Source organism: Drosophila nasuta, unplaced genomic scaffold (assembly GCF_023558535.2).
Source record: "Drosophila nasuta strain 15112-1781.00 unplaced genomic scaffold, ASM2355853v1 ctg14_pilon, whole genome shotgun sequence".
Taxonomy (NCBI): Eukaryota; Metazoa; Arthropoda; class Insecta; order Diptera; family Drosophilidae; genus Drosophila; species Drosophila nasuta.
Genome location: NW_026869386.1, coordinates 1,761,020 through 1,777,923, shown reverse-complemented (window position 1 = coordinate 1,777,923; position 16,904 = coordinate 1,761,020). Strand labels below are relative to the sequence as shown.

The 16,904-nt window shown below is 41.2% G+C and overlaps 1 protein-coding gene across 3 annotated transcripts; it reads right to left on the bottom strand.

The window, feature by feature from the left end:
* Positions 1-5,482: 5,482 nt before the first annotated feature.
* On the bottom strand, positions 5,483-7,735 carry LOC132797559 (uncharacterized). 3 transcript variants are annotated; one of them, XR_009633714.1, is made up of 5 exons: positions 7,522-7,735; positions 7,357-7,423; positions 7,105-7,257; positions 6,850-7,050; positions 5,483-5,876 (listed from the first exon to the last, which is right to left on the bottom strand). XR_009633714.1 is itself a non-coding variant. In XM_060809316.1 (4 exons), exons 3-4 carry the CDS (start codon positions 7,039-7,041, stop codon positions 5,514-5,516), a joined length of 555 nt encoding a protein of 184 aa, XP_060665299.1. In that variant the 5' UTR covers positions 7,042-7,050; positions 7,105-7,257; positions 7,357-7,462; the 3' UTR covers positions 5,483-5,513. The 3 variants fall into 3 exon arrangements, 1 of the variants encoding a protein (XP_060665299.1); XM_060809316.1 differs by lacking the exon at positions 7,522-7,735 and having other exon boundaries at positions 7,357-7,462; XR_009633715.1 differs by lacking the exons at positions 5,483-5,876; positions 7,522-7,735 and adding an exon at positions 6,347-6,712 and having other exon boundaries at positions 7,357-7,462.
* Positions 7,736-16,904: the final 9,169 nt, after the last annotated feature.

Here is a 16,904-nt window from a genome sequence, read left to right as displayed (position 1 = left end):
AAGGTGGCACCAACGCTGAAAGATTAAAAAAAGTTATTGAAGTTATGCAAGAGCAAATTGAAAACAAGGGTTACATTCCCGAGCTAAGCCAACTACCAAAACGAATAGAGTGCATATGCAAAAGAATTGCTACTTTTTGGGATAGGTACCAGCGGAAGAAAACTGCAATTATGCAATATCAATCAAATTGGCTTAATGAAATAGAAGCAATTGTGTTGACCTGTGGTCATGAGTCGTCTCAACCAAAACAAGAAAGTGCCAATCTTGGACGGCCGAAAATTGATTTTACAGATTGTTCGAATAGAGCAAAACGTCGAAGGATTGCTGAAATAGCGAAAATGGATAACTCTGCTGCTAGCTTGCTTCGATCGTGCAGCTTGTCTTCAGGCCCAAAACATTGCCAAGCCGATATTGACGAAGTTTTATCACTTTTTGTGGAGACGAATTTAACGAAACATCAATATTTGCTTATTCGTAAGTTTATTAATACGCTTGTTTCATTTGATATACTGCCGAGTTACGAGCAGGTTTTGAAAGCAAAAAAAAACAGCTACCCAGACGATATCAGCGTTACTGAAGCAAAAGCTGAAGTTCAATTGCAAAGTTTGTTAGACCATACAGCTTCACGGATTTTAAAACTTCAACACGAAGTTATTGAGAACATAAAGGATGATTCCGCTAAAAACTTAATTTTGATAGGAAAATGGGGATTCGATGGTAGCACCGGACAGTCTGAATATAAACAGAAAGCGCTTAACAACAATTTGGACGACTCTACTCTTTTTGTTACCTCATACGTACCATTGCAGCTGATTATAAATTCCAGTGATCCCAAAGGTCAAAAAATAATTTGGAAAAATCCCCGACCGTCATCTACTCGCTTCTGCAGACCAATAAGGTTCCAATTTGAAAAAGAAACAGCTCAACTAGCTTTAAACGAAGAAAGACATTTTAAGGAACAAATTAATAAGCTAAACCAGACTGTATGCGATATCGGCAATAAAAGAATCGAGGTTAAACACAGCTTGCAATTGACCATGGTAGATGGAAAAATATGTAATGCCCTCAGCGATACGTCTTCAGTCAAATGTTACATTTGTAAAGCAAAGCCAACAGAAATGAACGGCTTAGAGACGTGTTTGGAGAAGAGTGTTAATGAAAATTGCTTCGAGTTTGGATTATCGCCGTTGCACTCATACATAAGATTCTTCGAATATTTTTTGCACGTTGCCTACAGATTAGATCAAAAAAGTTGGCGAATTTATACCGCTGAGGGAAAACAGTCACTTTCTCTAAGAAAAAAAAGAATTCAAGAAGACTTCAGGGCCAAAATGGGGCTAATAGTGGACCAACCGAGAAGTGGAGGTAGCGGAAGTTCAAATGACGGAAATACTGCGAGAACATTTTTCAATAATTCGGAGCTATCTGCTGAAATAACTGGCTTAGATGAAAGCGTAATAATACGATGTTCAACATTGCTCCAATCCATGGCATCAGGGTACAGGATTAATGCTGACAAATTCAGAATATATGCTCTTGACACTGCCAAACAATTGTTATGTTTGTATGATTGGTACTACTTCCCACCCTCAGTGCACAAAGTGTTAATCCATGGTGCAGATGTGATTAATTTTGCTCTTGTTTCAATTGGAGAATTATCGGAAGAAGCTGCAGAGTCGCGAAACAAAGACATAAAACAATATAGAAAGCAAAACACACGAAAAATATCTCGAATTGCCACAAATACGGATTCAATTCATAGACTACTTTTATCTTCTGATCCATTTATTACAGGACTAAGGAAATTACCTTGCAAATTTAAATCCAATTTGATGATATCAACGTTAGATTTGTTAGAAGAATTTGATTAACTGTTATGTTTTTCTTTGTTTTTGATTTAATTGATGTTTTTTTTTTTTTTTTTTTTTTTTTATTTGTTATGGCTCCTAATTTGTTTACAAAATTGTCTAATTATTAAAGTATTTGAATATTACTTGAAACTGGTACTTATTTATGTTTACAATTTTTGCTATGGCAGCTGTACGATATAGTTTTCCGATTTGGACTATATTTGGCAAGCATATATAAAACTGGTCCAAGCATACTATCTGGAAGTTTGGTTTACATATCTTGAAAAACAAAAAAGTTTTTCATACTATACTTATTTCTATCCTATCGTTCCTATGGCAGCTATATGATATAAACGTACGATATGGCCAATTTTTTTACTATGCATTTCAAATATTTTTTTATAATTTTGGAAAAAATTTCACATTGATATCTCAACGGAAAGTATTTATGGCCGCGGCTCCATACAAGCCCAACTACGCCGCGGCGTACTCCTCTGTACCAGCACTTGCCTCGTACAATAGCCGCCTGCAGGATAGGTAGCTACGCACGATTTCCAGTAGATATCTCGGCACTTGAAACTAGGGGTGGGCCCGGGCCCGCACGAAAACAAACTCTTTTTTGAGAGGCCCGGCCCGGCCGAACACGAAACTTTTTCACTAAGGCCGGGCCCGGCACGAAACTTATTTACACTTATGTATAAGAAAATTCAAAAGACATGTAATTTATACATACATACATAATTTATTTAACATAAGTACATTGACTCCGGAAAAGCTTGCGTCAGCATTGGCCCATATTCTGGCCAGTGACTGCCGCGAGCAGCCCAAAGTGCTGACGAGCTGCTGATCAGGTTCCGGCTGCCCGCTAACGTAAACATGCGACCGGCCGAGAAGTGCTGATGCAGCACCTCGCTGCATGGGCTTTGGGGTATTTTAAGTAACATTCAAACTCTGTATAGTTTAGTTTTTATCCACGCCCAAACGAGAGCAGACGCTCACAATAAAACAAACATTCTATATCTGAAGAATCTTTTATTCTTAATTGGCGCCCAACCAACCGGAAAACTCCAAGTGTCACGCCACTTGTAAAAAAAATATACGAACAATAAAATAACACACTAAGTGCCGTCGCATAAAGTGCCATGAATAAATTTGCCGTGAATAACTTCGCCGCAAAAATACCAAAAAAAACACACGTGCCATCGCATAAAGTGACATTTCTTATAACTTCTACAACAAACAACGCAAGTGCCATTGCACAAAGGCGACATTTCTTATAACTTTTACAACAAACAACACAAGTGCCGTCGCACAAAGTGACATTTTTGATAACTATAACAACAAACAACAAGTGCCGTCGCGCTAAAAGCGATCAAAACAGAAAACCAGCAACAAACACCAGATCGTCCAACGAACAGCCACACACACATAGAATATCTGGAACGTAGCCACGCATACACCTGCGAGTTAGGAGACGGACTATGAAAGACTTGTAAGTGAGGTGTTCATATTTTTCCAATTTAAAAACTTAAAAAGAAATAAATAAAGAAAAATAAGACAACAAAATAGATAGAAACAGCCATTATTACATTCATGCTAAGCGGAATAACTGTTTATTAATATTTTAATATTTTGTTTATAAATATTTAATTGTTTAATAATACTCTGTTTTGCCACATGCAAAACATTATACCCGAACAAAAAATTACGTGGCCTTGAAACTGCCCAGAACAGTCGCAGTAAGCGAGCGTCGTAATTTGACACCCAAAGAATTCGCGACCGCAACATTGTTGCAGTTTATTTTTGTTTTTGTCCGTTTTGACTCGAACTGTTGCTGAGAGCTTTATATGTATGTCAGATTTAAGTAGCGGAGAGGAAGAGGTAACTTTAGTATTCGAAGAAAAAAGAAAAAGAGATCAAGAAAGACAGAGATTAGACATGGCCCAACAACAAGATCAACACGTTGTCCATCTAATAGAGTCGGCTGTCAGAGCAGCGCTCGAACACCAGGCGAAAGAATTTGACGCCAAATTAAACGCGATAACAAAACAAATGCGCGAAATGCAAAGTACAGTGCCTGAAGTTGAGACGTATGAGAAAATTCGTATCGAGGGTAATGTTGAGTGCAACGAGCCACTTGACATAGTCAAGTCCATACCCGAATTCGATGGCAAACAAGAGAACTACGTTTCTTGGCGCCAAGCTGCTACAGCAGCATACGAAGTCTTTAGCCCATATGATGGCAGCTCACGCCACTACTAGGCTGTGGCTATCATAAGAAACAAGATCAGGGGCCCTGCTAATGCTACATTAGCATCTTTTAATACAGTTTTGAACTTTAAGGCAATCTTAGCCCGCCTAGACTTTACATATGCAGACAAAACTCCCGTGCGCGTGATCCAACAAGAACTCAACCTAATGCGCCAAGGGGACAAAACGCTGCTAGAATACTATGATGAGGTAGAGAGGAAACTCACTTTACTAGTAAATAAGACAATCATGACCCATGACCAAGCCGCCGCTACAGTGCTCAATGATAAATTTAGATCAGATGCACTAGCTATTTTAATTTTGGGACTTAGGAAACCCCTGAAACAAGCGGTATTCCCCGCGCAACCATCAACCCTACCGACAGCGCTGGCACTTGCTCAAGAAGCAGAAGCCAGCAATGAACGGTATCAGTTCGCGACGAACTACGCCAAAGCCAACGAAGAACGGGCCCAAAAGCAGACCCAAGGGCAGAGGCCACAAGTTCGTCAACGGAATGAAGATGATTCCCACCACGGAAGGAATCCTCATTTCGTAAGAGGTCAGGAAAAGCCAGGACCAAGCAATTATATTGCAAATAGTTCTAGGCTGAGACCCCAGGCTACACAGTCGAAGCCAGAGCCCATGGAAATAGACCCCTCCATGTCACGCTTCAGGCAACCGACTAATTTTCGCCCAAATAGACCCTCCGGTCACAGCGGCCAGACCAATCAGAGTTACCAAAGAGTGAGTCATACTACCCAAGACGTACACCAAGAAGAAGACAACGAATATGAAAGTAGAGCGGAAGGTGAGGAATTTGCTGTGCAGGACGATATGTCAGATGATGGCTCAGAGTCCGACAACTGCAATTTTTTAGGAACAGGTCCCTACTACCGTACATCACACGAGTAGTAGGGGAAAGAGAGATAAAACTCCTGTTAGATACAGGAGCCTCAAAGAATTACGTCAAACCGTGGCCAGAGCTAGCACATTTCGTGCCGGTAGAAAAGCCATTCACAGTGACGTCAATTCATGGGCACACTAACATCGCCCAAAAATGCAAGATATCGCTTTTCGGAAGTAAAACATACTTCTTTGTTCTACACGAACTAAAGCACTTCGATGGCATAGTCGGATTGGATCTTCTAAAGAAGGTTAACGCTAAAATTAGGGTTGTCGAAAATTTTAAAAAATATCGTATCGATGATATTTTTTTTATCAAATAATATGATAATAATATTTCTAAATATCACCGAAAAATATCGATATATTTGATTTTTTTTTTAATAAAAATGTTTTTTCCTGGATAATAAAAAGAAAACAAGTTTTACAAACTTACATTTTTTAATTATATTTTTAATCAATATATATATACATACATGTCTTATGTCTTATATGTATCTAAATGTAACATCAAGCCCAATTGGCAGAATTTAAAGATTTTAAAAACACTCTTTGCTTTACGTGTATGTCCGTCATTCGGCTCCTAGCATCGCAAGCTACACATTTTATTGCGGATGCCAACCGCTCTGAAGGCACCGAGCTACCTGGAGTGATAAGATGTCGCATGGCCATCTTGTAAAGACCCGGCATGGTCGCCCTATGGGATTTCCACACCTCCAGCGGGTTACATTCCCGCGCAGCTTGGGGCAATCTAAAGTATAGTTTCAGCTCCTTATTTTGCTCCGACACACCGCTCAATTCTTTTGTGATTGAGTGATTGTGTGCGCTCATGAAATCGTCAAAAAAGTCTTCCGGTTTTGTGACATCGGAAATCTGTACAAAATTTAAATAATTTATTTATTATATATTCAAGTATGTGTTTTTATTATAATTAGCAAAATTTTAAATGTTATAATATTAAGCCTATTAGTTTTACTGATTAGTCAATTAGTTATTCAACTTAACAAAACTTTAACTTGATGACATACCCTTTCCTTAAGAGTAAACTTATTGATTTGAAGTGTAATTTCAGCAATGGCATCCTTTACCGCTAAAGGCGCCAAATACATTTTTAAACCTAGGGTCTAAAAAGTTGATTTAACCAAAATTGCATTAGTCTGCAACGCCTGAAACCTCCTTTCAGAAATTCTGATGAGCGCCTCCTTGGCTCGTTTGCCTTCCTTCGTCTCCATTTCCAATGTTTTAATTTTAGCTGCTAACATTGAAATATGTGGTATTACTAAACTTACAGTTACGTAATTTTCGCCACTTATTTGCTCTGTTGCTTTTAAAAGGTTGAAGGAGACTACATAAGTCTCGACATATCGTTAGCTCTGACACATTGAGCATTTCGGGGAGTCCTTTGACACGTTCTGATTTGTGTAGCAAAATAAAAGCCACCTTGTTGGCTAAGCCTAAAAGGACTCCATCATGTCCAGGCAAGAGTTCCATCTGGTGTCAACATTTTTGATACTAGAAAATGAACATACTATAAGGTTTATGCTGTGGGCGAAACACGACACATGTTTGTTTAATCCAAGAAACAGTTTGGCAGCGCACTTCATATTGCTTGCGCTGTCTGTCGTGAGAGTTGTCCACTTCATTTTATCTATATTAAATTCGGCGCACGCCTCTTCCAACAAAGTGTTTACATAATCACTGGTATGCGACTAAATTGAAATCGGAAAATATTACTTAAATTTAAAGAATAAATAACAAATAACTTATTGACAGAGGACCAGACAAAAGCGACACACAATTCACAACAAAACAAATTTAAAATAGAAAAAATTATATATCAACATACTTGATTCATTCTTGACGATGCAAGGCAGATTGAATTTAGTGAATCCTTTTCAATAAAATGCGCAGTGATGGTAAGGAACGAACGACTCGAGTTCGGTATGGTTACGGCATCGCAGGTAAACGCAACGTCATTTGCATTGCTTAGCATTTTCAACACAGCTCCAACGCACTGGTAGTACTTCTCTTCAACCATTGTTGTTATCTAAAAGAATATATACTTATGAAGGGTATCAAAATATATTACATTTTCATATACTTCCCGTGGATCTGCAAGGCATTTTAAAATGCGGCACACACTTTTTGAGAAGTCTCTTGAGGCCCTCTTTTTCTACACAGCGGACTCGCACGTTGTCCTTACAGATCATGTACACAATTGCTTCATTAATCTCCTTTGTCTTATTTCCATTTTCTAAAACGAAAATTATAGTAAGTTAAAGTAATGAACCCCACTTGCTCTTTTCTTCGTTTTATTTTGGCTTAAAGGATAAGCGGTTTTAAAGACACTTACCTTTAAAGGCTTCAGCACTCTTGAAGGATTCAGATATTGTAAGTACTCTTTCCAAGTTCACTGACAGCTAAAAATTAAAACAAATGAATATACATATATTGTAAACCACGTGTTAAACTTAGATTTTCACACATACTCATACACACATATGCTATACACACATACCTTTTTTTGCGCGCATTTTGAAAAATTTCGCTATGCTTATTGCGCAAGTGGGACGACAAATTCGATGAATTACTGCTGGTTTTAATTGTTTTCTCACAATGAATGCACATCGCGGTGCCGCCTGTTATGTTTGTGTAATTTGATTTAACAATCATTTTTATCTTTATTCTTCTGTCAAATTTCAAATTTAATTTAAGTTTAAATTGAAAGTTTCAATCGACGCTTTGAATTTAGAGTGACCAAGAAAAAAATATCAAAAAATATCAAAAAAAATCGTGATTTCGATATTTGGGCAAAAAAAATATCACGATATAAATATATCATTTTTAGAAAAAAATATCGATATATTGATATTTTGATATATTATCAACAACCCTAGCTAAAATCGACTTGTCCAAAAACATTGTCACCTACGACAATGGCACAGAACCTATTCAGTTCGTGCAGTGCAAAAGTGTCAATCACATACAGATTGATGACACAGAGGTACCCCTAGCAGTTAAAGGGGACTTCAATACAATGATACGACAAACAGCGGGAGCATTTGCAGATCCCGATCAAGCTTTGCCGTACAACATTAATACCATTGCCACAATTCGAACGAATGGTGGGCCGGTATATTCAAAATTATACCCATACCCTATGGGTATAGCTGACTTCGTGAACAACGAGGTCAAGGACTTACTTAGAGATGGCATAATAAGACCATCCAAGTCCCCTTATAATAACCCCATTTGGGTGGTTGATAAAAAAGGGACAGACAATATGGGACACAAAAAAAAGAGGTTAGTCATAGATTTTCGTAAGCTCAACAGCATTACGACAGATGACAAATACCCGATCCCATCAATTTCGACAATACTGTCAAATATGGGAAAGTCCCAATTCTTCAGCACTTTGGACTTAAAATCCGGATTCCACCAGATTATGTTGGCCGAAAAAGACCGCGAAAAGACGGCATTTTCAGTCAACAATGGGAAGTATGAATTTTGCAGACTCCCATTTTGGCTGAAAAACGCCCCCAGTATATTCCAAAGAGCTATCGATGATGTACTAAGAGAATTTATCGGTAAGATATGTTACGTCTATGTAGACGACGTAATAATATTCTCTGAAACCAAAGAGGCGCATGTGCTGCACATTGACTGCGTGTTAAAAAGTCTGTATGAAGCAGGAATGAGAGTTTCCCAAGAAAAATCAAAGTTTTTCCGGAAAAATGTCGAGTACCTAGGATTTGTGGTCACTAGAGGTGGCATCACGACCTCACCTGAAAAGGTTGAGGCCATAACAAAATACCAGGCCCCGACTACTCTCTTTGGCTTGCGCTCGTTCCTGGGCCTAGCAAGTTATTACAGATGCTTTATTAAGGGTTTCGCTACAATTGCGAGACCATTAACAGACATACTAAAAGGTGACAACGGAAAGATAGGTACTAACCACTCGCGAAAAGTAGCGATTAGCCTAACGGCTGAACAGCTAGCAGCGTTTGGAAAACTTAAACAGATATTGTCATCTGAAGACGTCCTCTTGAATTACCCTGACTTTACCAAACCCTTTGACTTGACAACTGACGCTTCCGCCTATGGTCTTGGCGCAGTGCTATCCCAAGCGGGACGCCCTATCACCATGATATCACGGACACTTAGGGGGGAACGAAGAGAGTTTTGCGACAAATGAACGCGAACTCTTAGCAATTGTGTGGTCCTTGAAAACACTCCGGAATTACTTATACGGAGTACGTAACTTAAATATCTACACGGACCACCAACCACTGACTTTCGCGGTCTCTGACCGCAACCCGAATGCCAAGATCAAACGCTGGAAAGCGTTTATCGATGAGCATAATCCCAACATAGTCTACAAACCCGGCAAGGAAAATTTAGTGGCAGTTGCGCTATCCCGCCAACCTGTAAATGTGTTAGAAAACGATGTCGAATCAGACGTAGCTACGATTCACAGCGAGGAATCGTTGACTTACACAATCGAAACTACCGATAAACCTCTAAACTGTTTTCGGAATCAGATTGTGATTGAAGCAGCTCAATACCCTTCGACAAAAAACCTATATACTGTTCAAAACAAAAACAAGGCATATAGTACAGTTTTCAGATGAAAGAAAACTTCTAGACACATTGCAAGATTTGGTAAAGGCGGATGTGGTAAATGCAATTCATTGCGAGCTTCCAGTGTTGGCTCAAATCCAGCACCGTCTTGTTGAATTGTTCCCTGCCACGACCTTCAGACACACTAATCGTTGGGTTAATGACGTAATAGACCGAACGGAGCAGAGAGAAATTGCCACGGCAGAACATAATAGGGCACATAGGGCATCCCAAGAAAATGTCAATCAAATAATGCAGGACTATTTTTTCCCCAAAATGACAAGGTTAACACAGGAAATTGTAGCAAACTGTAAGGTTTGCTCGAGAGTCAAGTATGATCGGCACCCAAAGAAGCATGTGCTGGGAAATACACCAACACCCTCATATGTGGGAGAAACCTTGCACGTCGATATATTCTCGACAGATGGGAAATATTTCCTGGCATGTATCGACAAATTCTCAAAATTTGCCGCAGTCTACCCTATACAGTCCAGAGCCCTGGTAGACATCAAAGCCTCCGTATTGCATCTGGTCAACCTATTTCCGAAAACGAAGGTCATTTATTGCGACAACGAAAAATCCCTAAACTCCCAAACAATTTGTACCATTCTGCGAAATAATTTCGACATCAGTATCGTGAATGCCCCACCTCTACACAGCATCTCCAATGGTCAAGTAGAACGGTTTCATAGCACTTTACTAGAAATAGCACGCTGCATGAAACAGGCGAAAATGATCGACGATACGGTTGACTTAATCCTACTGGCAACCTTCGCGTACAACAGATCATTCCATTCGGTCACAAAAGAAAAACCAATAGACCTAGTCCGACCAGTACAAGTGGACATGGAACTAGCTGTCAGAGAAAAGATAGAAAAAGAACAAAATCAAGTGCTTGAAAGGGAAAACGCGAAAAGACAAGACAGAACGTACCAAGTGGGTGAAAAAGTCTTGGTAAAAACGAACAGAAGACTAGGGAACAAGCTTACCCCATTGTACAATGAAGAGTCTGTGGAAGCCGACCTCGAGACGACGGTCCAAATAAAAGGGAGGGTGGTCCATAAGGACAATATCCGTAAATAAAACAAAACAAGACAAAAATTACAAAAAAAAGAGAAACACAAACACAAAAACCTATAATAATAATAAAGGGCAAGACAAAAAATTATATTCCAAACATCTTTTTAGATTTAAACTATTCATACTATGGACCCTGACGACAAATACGACAGCAACTGTGACAATGACGGACTACACCCCGTCGGAATATATTCCGATATTGGACGGAGACGTTATAATTTGGGACGAATACAAATACATCGGACATTCAACAAACTTGACTTCATATGACATTTTTGTGAAAGAAACCAGGAATCAACTGAGCCTGGTTGAATCGGACCATTTAAGACAAGTACTAAACGAAGACCTAAGACATATTACATTACTTATTGACACACTGAGGGTCCATCACAGACAAGCGAGAAGCATTAATATCTTAGGTAAAGCACTCAAGGTGATTGCGGGCAACCCAGACTTTGATGACTGGGAACAGATCAGGTTTAGGCAGGAGCAATTGGTTGAGGCTGAACACGGTCAGATAGAAATAAATTCTAAATTCCAACAGAGAATAAACGAACTTACTGACGCTGTCAGAGCACTTTCACGGCCAAATGATATAGATACAGATGTCCCGTACCAGCTAATGCTGGAAAAAAATAGAGCAGTTATTTCCGACTTGCAGGGACTAATAATGGCAGTTACTCTGGCTAAACTGAATTTAGTGGCCCCCACTATACTGAATGAGATAGATATTAAAAAAATTCTCGATGAACACCTCACCGACATTAGCGTGACGGATCTATTTAGAGTTTCTGACGTTAAAATATTCCAAAATAACGATATCTTACACTTTCTAATTAAGTACCCTAAGCCTACCACCATTTGTAAAAAGATTAGCGTCTACCCAGTTCAAAAGAACAACAAGATTTTAGACCTCAAAGGTGGTGACGTGGTGGCGGACTGCAACAGACAAATCATCGCTGTCAACACTTGCAACGAAACGGTGAGGACAACGTTCTGCAGGAGATACCATTGCAACACCTGCGCTCAACAACTGGTTGCCGGCACTATAGCACACTGCACAGCACGAATAAGCTACCTAGAGCTATTGGCTAACGTAGGCGAAGGTCTAATCATCGTCAACAACGCTACCGCTGTCGTGAGTGGGAAGTCCACCCCAGAACAGACAGTATCGGGTACCATACTGGTGGCTTTTGATGACGAGGTAGTCATCAACGGTACCCGCTACAGCAATAAACGCGGTGTACTAGAACAAAGTCCAGTTGTCCCGGTGGTGTCAAGCGTCAATACCACCGAGCTCAAAAGGGAACTAAGCCTCCCACTTCTGCACCAACTAGGTATTACCAACCTTAGGTACATCAGTGGCTTATAGAAGGAGGTTACTACTAAGCCGGTTCTGAGCGCTGTCGTCACCCTGATCATGGTCATAATTGTGCTGACCGTGTACGGTCCAAGCAGAAAAGGCGAGCAGCAAGCGTCGCTTCCCTGCAGCAATACCTGAAGCACGCCGAGGACGTCTCGCACTTAAGCAAGGGAGGAGTTAACATAAGTACATTGACTCCGGAAAAGCTTGCGTCAGCATTGGCCCATATTCTGGGCAGTGACTGCCGCGAGCAGCCCAAAGTGCTGACGAGCTGCTGATCAGGTTCCGGCTGCCCGCTAACGTAAACATGCGACCGGCCGAGAAGTGCTGATGCAGCACCTCGCTGCATGGGCTTTGGGGTATTTTAAGTAACATTCAAACTCTGTATAGTTTAGTTTTTATCCACGCCCAAACGTGAGCAGACGCTCACAATAAAACAAACATTCTATATCTGAAGAATCTTTTATTCTTAATTTATACATATGGGTAATTCTCTGGTAAATGTCGCGTGCGAACAGCTTTACAGTGACAAAAAAAAACATAAACTAAAACAATTTTAAAAATAAGTGAAGGTTATTCTTAAAGCTTTGGATTAGCGCTATTTTTAAAGCTAAGATTGATTTTAGGAACATGTTCTGTTTTACGATAAAATATATAAATTCGTTAATTTTTTGGTTTTGCGTACGAATTTGTTAATTTTTCCAATTATCAGAACAGAAAACAAAACAGAAAAAAAATTCCAAAACTATTCTTAGCTCAAAGTAAAGGACTAATCTAGAGCTATACAAATAACCTTATCTTATTTTTAAAATTGTTTCAGAATATGTTTTTTTTTTTTTTTGTCACTGTAAAGCTGGTCGCACGCGACATCCCTCAGAGAATTAGCCATATATATATATATTTATTAAGGTATTTATATTGAATATTGTTATGTATTTAATGAAAAACAAATTAATTCATATTTTTATTTAAAAATAACATTTTTTCTACATTTTTGCTTTTTAGCCTAATGCGTTCTTCATTTAAACCATGGCCCACAGATTTGGTAATTTCACAATAGGCCGCCAATTTTTAATTGGTGGTGTGCAAACAAGTAAAATATTGTATAACCAAATCGATAGTAGCATCGATAAGCAATTAAAATGCGATAAATGGCGGTTCTAATTCGATCAAATCAAAATTGTTTTCAGGCCTACTTCGGGCTTTTACGGGCCGGGCCTTTTTTCTAAGGCCCGGGCCCGCACGAAGCCCGTACGAATCTTAATTATAAGGCCCGTGCCCGCCCGAACGCGATCCGGGCCTGTGTAAGCCCGCGGGCCACGAAAAAAAGCCCGGCCCGTGCCCACCTCTACTTGGAACGCTGCCAGATCCTTGAGAATGCCGTCCCAACGTGCAGAGTTAAAGGCATTCTTGATATCCAGAGTGACCATCAAGCAATACTCCTTGGCTCCTCCCTTCCACCTGCTGCCCGCTATGGCGTGTGAGGCGATCTCCACAACTCTAGTCGCTGCGTCGACTGACGATCTGGCCTTGCGAAAGCCAAATTGGTTTGGTGATAGCACGCTCCAGCCGGGTGAATATAATTTTCGCCAACATTTTTCCCGCTTTGTCAAGATGGTGGTGGGTGGATGATCTATTGAGGGGCATCGTATCTTTGCATGCTTGCGCTAACGAATGCAATGCTGTCATCTGCTCGGCGCTTCTGTGCCGCTTCCATAACCTGCATGCGAGCGCTGAAGCGCAGCACATCCATTTTGTCCGCATTGAAATTAACCCATCTTGATGGAGCACCTGCATTGCTGGGGCGCCGCCCGCCAACTTCGCACAGAATGGCACGGTGGTCGCTAGCTGTGTGGGCGTCGCTCAAGCGCCAATGTGCCGATGGCGACAGCGCGCTGCACACATAAGTCAGGTCAACTATGGACCCCACACCAGCTCTACTAAAAGTCTGCTGCATGCCCTCGTTCAAGAGGATTAGGTCCAGTATTTGGAACGTTTCCGTCACAATAGAGCCTCTCGCATTAGTGCAGGGACTGCCCCATTCCATTGCCCATGCATTGAAGTCGCCGCCGACAATTAATGGGGAGCGGCCTATAGCATCAACTGCGAGTTCCTGCAGAATGATCCATGTACTGCCAATTTTTACTCGCACAAATCCACGTGCAGCATGCTCGTGTTCAAACTGCAACGATGATTTGCCACACAACCAGATTGCTGCCTTGCCAGTAGTATCCGCTGCCCAGACTGAGCCTGTTACCGCCCTGTACGGTTCGCTTAAGATAGCTAAACAGCAGTTACTCCTGTCAATAAGATTTTTACATCTGCTGGCTACATGCCCAATCTCTAGACATTTGAAGCACCTCGTCCTCTGCTCTTGCTCCACAATTCTGCAGCGTGTCCACCCTACCTTAAGTTTGCCTAACTCAAGGATTTTTGGAGCCCATAGCCTGGAGAATTGCCACCTGTGTGCCTGCGTATGCCGGTCTCAGGCTCTTCAACTGGCACACGTAGCTAGGTACGCCCGCATGCGCATGCACTGCTGCCAACACTTCCACCTGTCGAGTAAGTTCATCCAAATCACGAATTGCAATTGTGGTAGGCTGAGTTATGCTGCGCACCTCTGCGCAATCTCCCAGCACATTCTCTATTGCGTCCTTCAGTTTGGATGTACTGTCCAGCCCAGAGTCGACGAGCTCCAACAGAAGATCTCCCTTGGCAGTTCTTCGCGCTGTGATCACACTATCAGCGCCATTTTGCAGTTTCCCATCCTTCCGTCTGGTTACCATGGAGAGCACGTCACTATAACTCATCTCTCCTTTTGCACTGACCACCAGTGCGTCTGGACGTGGCTTAGTGGTCCTCTTCTTCTCAGTGCTCTTCGACTCCACAGTAGTCCACTCGCCTAGCGCGTGAGTTACAGTTTTATTCCGCTTAGGTGGAGTTTTTCTCGGCTCCGCCTCACTATCTCTCTGTCTCTTGGGCGTTGCCGACAGCGTGCTGCCGATTGCCGCCGACACGACTCCTCTTGGGGCCGCCTTTACCAATGCGTCTTCGGTGGCTGTGGCATGGGTTTCACTTGGCTCGAGACACAGCTCTGTTGCGGCTTGGTGCAGTTTCTGCATTCTTATTAACTTGCTCCTCATTTCATTAATGTGCCTCTGCAAAGGCAAACTGCTCCGAGAGGCCGTCCAGTTCTGTGCCCATCCGCTCAAGAAGGTCCTTAACTGACTCTTCTCGCTGGCTGGGCCAGCAACAGGCACGATGCGTGTGACCATGTCGGATCAGACACAGCGACCGCCGACGAGCTTTCTGACTCCTCGCTCCTGTTGTCACCCGTTTGATTATGGCATGCTGTTGCTTCTACGCTGCCGCCACACGGGAACTTCGGCCACTGACTGGTGGTTGTGGTGGAGGTGTGCGCTGCATCGCCAAGCGACAACACTCGCTTTTTCGACCAGACCACTTAAGTGTTGGACTTTTTCGTTCTTGGTGGACTCGAACCGTGGATCGCTGGTTAATTGAGAATTTCGCACCTCTATGCACTGTATGTATGTAATACATACAGAGAACTGCAAAAATCACTATTTTCTAGATTTAATCATACGCGAACTTTTTTAATCAACTCAACTCACTGAACAAAACAAATCAACTCATTTTGCCGTACACATCATTCCGATCATCTTGAGTCTTCGGTTCAATCTTTTTCATTCAATTCAACTCACTGAACAAAAAACAGTGATGAGTAAAAATCAACTCATTTTGCCGTACACATCATTCCGATCAAAAAAATGAGCATGTGTTGACGAAAGCATCATTCGGATCAATTCGAGTTGATCGTGTATGAGTAAACGATTAGCGACAACACGACACGAAATGAGCATAACGAATGCATGTGCAATAACAATTTCTATGCGAGCTTCTTGAAGCTTGTTGTTGTTGCTTGTTTTTTTGACTTCGCTCATTTCATCTGTGCAGAAAAAGTACCGTTTGCTGCGCGCATGAGTAAAATCATACGAGATGATTTTCGTGAGTAGATTGCTATTCTTGTTCAAAAAAATGATTGTTGAACCGAATGAGTAGCGCCCGAAATCATTATGCTGAACACGAGCCGAATAATTTGGAGTGAAACAAAAAATCGCTCGCACCCGAGTGGATTTAAAATCTACAACGAAAATGTGAGCGCATGCAAGTTGGATCGGCTGATCCGAACAGTGCACTGTAGTGTGATTATTCGGCTGTTGAGCGCGTACGAATTTTTATACCCGCTACCCATAGGGGAGAAGGGTATTATAACTTTGTGCCGGCAGGAAATGTATGTAACAGATAGAAGGAGGCATCTCCGACCCTATAAAGTATATATATTCTTGATCAGCGTCAACAGCCGAGACGATGTAGCCATGTCCGTCTGTGTGTCTGTCCGTATGAACACCTAGATCTCAGAGACTATAAGAGATAGAGCTATAATTTTTTTTCGACAGCATTTGTTATGTTTGCACGCAGATCAAGTTTGTTTCAAATTTTTGCCACGCCCACTTCCGCCCCCGCAAATCAAAAAATCGAATAACAAGCGTAAATTTAAAGCTAGAGTTGCGAATTTTGGTATATACTATAACTACTATAGTAGTTATGATTCCTGAAAATTTGGTTGATCAGATAAAAATTATGGAAGTTATTAAAGAAATACTTTCGTATGGGCAAAAACGCCTACTTACTAGGGCTCTTAGTTGCTTTGGCCGACAATCTGGTACATTGTGCCGTCTATGGTATATTTTGAATGGTGTGCTGTATCGATATACCAAACATATTATTATTATTATTATTTGGCCATGACAACCCTT